At 44.8% G+C, this 7254-nt stretch overlaps 1 protein-coding gene across 1 annotated transcript; it reads right to left on the bottom strand.

Annotated features, from left to right (window-relative positions):
• Positions 1-4613: 4613 nt before the first annotated feature.
• Positions 4614-4979, bottom strand: NHLH2 (nescient helix-loop-helix 2). Its single transcript, XM_030204950.1, has one exon. It carries the CDS (start codon positions 4977-4979, stop codon positions 4614-4616), a length of 366 nt encoding a protein of 121 aa, XP_030060810.1.
• Positions 4980-7254: the final 2275 nt, after the last annotated feature.

The following is a 7254-nucleotide window of genomic DNA, read 5'->3' as shown; positions in this document are numbered from 1 at the left end:
ATTAGGTGTCGCGAGTCAAGAGTTTATTTTAAGTGATCAAACTAGGAATTCTATACTGTAGGAAGTGACACCAACAGACAGAGTTACACAACACAAGAGGACTCGTGAGGCAGCATCATCATATCATCGTTTTCATGAGTCACCTTTGCTGTTTCCTGAGTGCGGTAAGTGAACCACTTGCCCTGTGGCCATTTTGAGGGAAGCACTTACCTCCACCCATTGAAGTGGCAGTAAGGGATCCCACGTTAACTTGGCATGGCACTGCCCAATTGCTGCCGTGTAAGCACGGACGCTACAAAAATAGAAATATTTTTGTAGCACTAGAAATGGCGGGCACTGAGGTGGGAACTACCGCTGGGCTCCTGCGGTAGTCCGGCGGTAGTTCTGGAATAGCAAGTGGTAAGCCTGCATTGGGCTTACTGCCGCTTAGTCAAAGGGCCCCAAAGGTAGGAGGACTGACTTCTATGCAATCCAATATGGCCGCTTAACTTAGGTGGTCAACCGCATACTACTACTACTTAACATTTCTAGAGCGCTACTAGGGTTACGCAGCGCTGCACAATTCAACAAAGAGAGACAGTCCCTGCTCAAAGAGCTTACAATCTAATAGACAAGTGAACGGTCGGTCCGATAGGGGCAGTCAAATTGGGGCAGTCTGGATTCACTGAACGGTAAGGGTTAGGTGCCGAATGCAGCATTGAAGAGGTGGGCTTTAAGCAAAGACTTGAAGACGGGCAGGGAGGGGGCTTGGCGTAAGGGTTCAGGAAGGTTGTTCCAAGCATAGGGTGAGGCGAGGCAGAATGAGCGGAGCCTGGAGTTGGCGGTGGTGGAGAAGGGTACTGAGAGGAGGGATTTATCCTGTGAACGGAGGTTACAGGCGGGAACGTAAGGGGAGATGAGGGTAGAGAGGTAGTGAGGGGCAGCAGACTGAGTGCATTTGTAGGTAAGAAGGAGAAGCTTGAATTGAATGCGGTATCTGATCGGAAGCCAGTGAAGTGACCTGAGGAGAGGGGTGATATGAGTATATCGGTTCTGGCGGAATATGAGACGTGCAGCAGAGTTCTGAACAGACTGAAGGGGGGATAGATGGCTAAGTGGGAGGCCGGTGACTGCATGCTGACTGCATGCTGACTGCATCTCTGAACTGCCCACAAATAGCTGGCTTCGAGTTTAGTAGTCTGTGGTGATATTCAGTGGTGCTAATCAGTTAAGCGGAATGGTTTAACCTGCCAGGAGCCATTTCTGGCTGGTTAAATTGTTTTGAATATCAACCTCTATATTTTTCCCTTTCAGAAGTTGTCAGAAAATTCAAGCTTAAACTAGAGGTGTGTACTGGCTTGAAATGACCTCTGTCGTTTTATGTCATATTTTGCCTGAAACAGCAGGAACAACCCTGAATTTCAGGTTTTTCTGGGCGTTAGTAATGCACACTCATCCGAAAGAGTGAACATTCATTCCTGAAAGTGCACACATGTGTGAACCATTGTGCATGAGCAAACAGTCCATGCATAAGCTATCAGGAAAGAGTGCACTCTTTGTGAAAAGTACGCTCTGTTTAACAATATTGTTCCCGTAGTGAAAAAATCTAAAACAAAATCCACCTTCCTTCCCCCCCCCCCCCCCCCCCCAAAAAACACAACAATGACAAATATAAACAAAGGCACTATAACCAGCTAGCAGGTAACAGTGGAATTGCTGAAAATTTTGAAAAAATAAGGAGGAAAAGGACGTTGCACTGTTGCAGTCTCGTCTCAGATAAGTGCCTGGGTGACTTCAATCTTTATGGACTGTTTAAATTGTCAATAATTAAATAATACAAATAGCAAAGAGTGCTTTAAAGAATATGTTGAAAATATTCTTAATTAAAGGAGATTTCTTTAGACTCATGAAAAAGGAGGGCAGGTCATTAGTCCAAGCTTGTCTAGACGTGACTTAGCCACTGAAGTCCTTTTCCTCCTTATTTTTTCAAATTGTTTGGCAATTCCACTGTTACTTGCTAGCTGGGTATAGCGACTTTGGTTGAAGAGCAAGTAAAGCCGATAAGTATAGTTAGTTAAATCTAAGCAAAGGAAAATTCCTGTAAATGAAATGGAAATGATACGAAATTAAAATGTTTGTCCTGCACACTCTTAACCCCGCCCCCCCCCCCCCCCCCGTTTACAAAGTCGTGCTAGTGGCTGCTGATGCACTAATGCCGACCAGGGGCGTAGCCAGACTTCGGCGGGAGGGGGATCCAGAGCTCGAGGTGAGGGGGCACATTTTAGCCCCCTGCCCAGTGCTGCCGAACCCCTGCCATTTTTGACCCCCTCCCCCCCGGCGCCAACTCTTTCAACACCCCCTTCCTGCCACTGCTGTCACCGTCGGGTACCTTTGCTAGTGGGGGACCCCGACCCCCGCCAGCCGAAGTCCTCTTCTCCGGCGCAGCCACATTGCTGGCTGATCTGCGAAGCTTTGTTCTGTTTCTGTGAGTCTGACGTCCTGCAGGACATCAGACTCACAGAAACAGAACGAAGCCTTGCAGATCAGCAACGCGGCTGCGCCAGAGAAGAGGACCTCGGCTGGCGGGGGTTGGGGTCCCCCACCAGCAAAGGTACCCGACGGCGACGGCAGGAGGGGGGGTCGAGAGGGTCATCGGCAGGGGGGCCAGGGCCAAATCTATGGGTGCCCATGCCCCCGTGGCCCCACGTAGCTACGCCACTGATGCCGACGCAGCCCATTTGCTTTGAATAGGCTGTGTCAGCATTGCCGAGCGGCTTTTTAAACAGGGGGTGGGGTTAGTTTGTACACATGCTTCTGGGACACTATCCTTTATCCTTACTGGGATCCTGTTTGCTGGAAAGGGAGCTACAGTATGTACACCCAACATTATTATTATACAAATATTCACAAAGAGAAAATAATGTCTCTGTTTGGAATGGCAGAAGTGTAACCTCTTGGCCATTGGGCTAGATCTCTGGGAACATTTGTAGGGAGGAAATACTTTGAAACTCTTCACAAAGATTCTACACATCTAGGGTTATTTTTACTAAGCCGCACACCACAATGGAGTTACCGCCCGGCTACCATGTGGTCATTTCATTTTTGGTGCATGTCGTCCAATACACGTCTGGAAAATATTTTTTATTTACGGCCACGCGTAGCGGACGCGCGCCAAGTGGCATTTGACCCGCGAAGGTCATTACCGCCCGGTTACCGCATGAGTCTTTACCACTAGGTCAATGGCTGGTGGTAAGGTCTCAGACTCAAAATGGACGCGCAGCAATTTTCATTTTGCCGCGCGTCCATGTTCGGCAAAAATTTTTAAAAAGGCCTTTTTTACAGGCACGTTGAAAATGGATCAGCATGCGCCCAAAACCCATGCCTACACTACAGCAAGCCATTTTTCAGCACGCCTTTGTAAAAGAACTCCCTAGTGTAACTTGGGTACTGGGGACAATAAATGAGACTAGGGTGCTCATTTTTAAAGTACATAGACTTAACAAAGTTACATGTAGGCATATTTTCAAAGCACTTAGACTTTGTAAGCCTATGTGCTTTGAAAATGAGCCTCAAAAAATTGAAAGATACTCTCAAAAGTGAGGTAATTAGCTGCTGGTGCTGTGTTAGGCAAAATATTGGGGGGACCTGGCCCCACTGGACCACCTCATTTCACTGCCTCTGATTTTATTACTTTATTGACAATTGGGAAACACATGGCAGCAGATTGCCTTTAACAAAATAAATAAATAATACCAAATAAAATGACATTTGTAGCTGCATCCAAGGAGATGCACTTAAGGTCACAAGTTCATGTGTTTTGGGGGAGTATAATAGGGGCACTTAGCCCACTAAACATCCAGATGGGCAGTCTGCATCCGCCACTGTCCTCTCACTTTCTAAGCAAAATCTACACTTCAGCACACACAAACTGATTCTTCTTCCAATCAGCCCAGGGGAACCTACCGGGAAAATGCCCCCCAAATATTCTGCACTATTCCTTCCTGTTTCCCCACCATTTGTTTGATCCTTTTGCTCAATGGATTTCATCATTACACCTTTTTCTCATTAGAATCTGTTCATTTATTTCCCTCCCAGTCTATCAGTCCTTTCCATAATGACTGCATTGTCCTGATAATAATGGCAACATTTGTAACAATAATATAAACAATAAGAAATATTAGCAAATCAGACTAAATAGTTGTAAGTTTAGGAGGATACTGGTCAAACACGTCTGGCTGAAAAGCCACGAAATGTGTGTAGCTCTCATGGAGTTCACATCCTCTTTCTCAATTTAACTTTGAGAAGATGATGAATGAATAACTAAATACAAATAAATAAGTAAATAAATAAATAAATAAATAAATATTACAGATAACTCCTGTTTCCTAAGTTAGTGGCTTCTCTGTCTACTTTTAGATAAGTGCTAATTAAACAGTGCCAGTTGTGTCAGAACTCATTGAGTAACAGTTACACCACATTATTAGTCAGAATCTCATTTGATTTTGGATGAAAGGGAGGGAGAGGGGTTAATTCTGGAATTAGATTGAAGGAAGCATGGGATGCCCCTTGCCCATCTGACCCCTCCCTAGAGAGCAGAATATATTATGAGCCCCTGGTTGGACTCCAGGGGCTCCTCATACGTCCAACACGTGGTTCAGATAAGAGATATAGCAGATGGCCAGGCGCAGAATCTCAATCTTGGACAGCTTCTTGTCTGGGGGCAGTGTGGGTAGTAGCTTCCTGAGTTCTGCGAAGGCCACGTTGAAGGCTTCCACGCGGATCCGCTCACGGGTGGCGTGGGCTGAACGGTACTTGGCTGTGGCCCTACGCCGACGGCGCTTCTCCTCTCGGCTCAGCTGCTGCGGGTGTGCCATCCGGCCTCGGCTCTCCCCTGCCTCCAGGTCAGACACGCAGCCCACTTTCAGGTCACTGGCCAGGGATTCGGGGTCTGACTGAGCCGAGGGATGATCCGAGTCAGCCTGGTCCGGGCTCAGCATCATCTTCTGGCAGAGCAGAGAAAGTCACTGAATGATCCAAGAGAGAGAAAAAGAAAGTAACATTATTGTGTACAGGAAGATAATCACAACACCACCAATGACTATGATAATACTGTTGTTATAATTAGTCATTTTCTGATGGGGCCGAGAACTCACCACATGAACCGTGCAGAGGGGATACATAAGTACAGTGAAACCTCGGTTTTCATAAACAATCGGCGAAATCCGAAACCGACGAAAACTGAAGCAATTAACGAGGATGCCCAGAATCGGGAGAAGGACATCCATCTTCCAATATAAATTGGGAGATGGACATCCTTCCTTTTTGATGAAATCCGAGGCAACAGATGAAAACCAAGACAAATTTCTAGTTAAAAAAATCAACGAAATCTGAAACCGACGAAAACCGACGTCAACGAAAACCGAGGTTTCACTGTATAAGGAAAATGGTAATAACTGTTATTAATACGTGGTTTGTTGATCTACGAGGTGGGTCTTTAAAAAGACCTTTTCAAAGAAACTTGCTCGTAGACAATTGAAGCTTCAATCCAATTGTCTACGAGCAAGTTTCTTTGAAAAGGTCTTTTTAAAGACCCACCTCGTAGATCAACAAACCACGTGTCTTTCAACGTTTGCATCAGCTGTTCTCTGGTGACTAAGTAACAGACTCATTATATGGATCGCCGTACCACATAGATTTAAACGTTTGTATCAGCTGTTCTCCGTCGACTGAGACTCCTGATGCAGGCCTAACGGCCGAAACACAACGTTTGTGTCGAGTCTTTTTTCACCAATAAACAAGTGTTTTTAAGATCAATCTATCCAGTTTTTGGTGTTCCGTGGTCAACCATCCCACTTTCTCCTATACCTGCATTCTCCCGTGGGGCGTTTGAGTTCTCCACTTGTTTGCGGATTTGTTCTAACAGTAAAATAAAACATCTTAATGGTAGCTCATGCCATTACCACAAATATACAAGAATTTGCAAATGTTTTATTATTTTTTTTAACTATCATTCTTATTTAAGTCTAAGGGGCCCTTTTACTAAGCTGCATAGGCACCTACATGCGTCCAACGTGCATCAATTTTCAACTACCGCTCGGCTACCGTGTGGCCTGGGCAGTAATTTCATTTTTTATGCACGTCTGCTATGTTCGCCGGAAAATATTGTTTATTTTCTGGCGTGAGGCACTAACCGGGTGGTAATTGGACTTGTACGCATGCTGATGATTACCACCCGGTTAATGCGTGAGACCTTACCGCTAAGTCAATGGGTGGCAGTAAGATCTCAGACCCAAAATGTACGCACACCAATTTTTTATTTTGCTGCACATCCATTTTCGGCAAAAAAGGACCTTTTTTACAGGTGTGCTGAAAAATGGATTTGATCGTGTCCAAAACATGCACCTACATTAGTGCAGGCCATTTTTCAGTGCACCTTAGTAAAAGGACCCCTAAGAGAACATCATTTCACAGGTTTTTAATCGGCAAGATATTAATAAAATGCTAGACCCCTAAGAGAAAAACTGCATTGGCTCCCACTTAAAAAACGCATTACATTCAAAATCTGCACCCTGGTTCAGAAAATCATTCACGGCGAGCCCCAGTCTACATAACAGACCTTATAGACCTATCAACTAGGAACACAAAAAGGTCAGCATGCACATTCTTGAATCTCCGCTATCCCAACTGCAAAGGACTAAAATACAAATCAACATACGCTTCCAGCTTCTCCTACATAAGTACGCAACTATGGAATGCGCTACCAAACATCACAAAAGCAACACATGAACTAGCAAAATTCCGGAAATCACTGAAAACCTATCTGTTCAAAAAAGCATGCCACAATGATCCAGCCTAAACACCAGACAATGAAACTTTTACCAGGACTGACCAAAACTGAACTCTTTATACCTGACTGCTTAATTTACTCTGTCACTTATGATCCTTAATGCAACACTACTACTACTACTCCTACTTAACATTTCTAGAGCGCTACTAGGCTTACGCAGTGCTGTACAATTTAACAAAGAGAGACAGTCCCTGCTCAAAGAGCTTACAATCTAATAGACAAGTGAACGGTCGGTCCGATAGGGGCAGTCAAATTGTATTTCTCACTCCGGAAATGGCGATCGCTATTATGGCATCATGTAAGCCACATTGAGCCTGCAAATAGGTGGGAAAATGTGGGATACAAATGCAACAAATGATAATAATAATAGTAATAATATAAGGTTGCCAAAGCTACAATAAGATCTACTACTTTGTGGATTACTGTCT

Source organism: Microcaecilia unicolor, chromosome 5, assembly GCF_901765095.1.
Source record: "Microcaecilia unicolor chromosome 5, aMicUni1.1, whole genome shotgun sequence".
Classification (NCBI taxonomy): Eukaryota; Metazoa; Chordata; class Amphibia; order Gymnophiona; family Siphonopidae; genus Microcaecilia; species Microcaecilia unicolor.
Note: the sequence above shows the minus strand (reverse complement) of the source record. Positions and strands in the feature narration are given on the sequence as shown.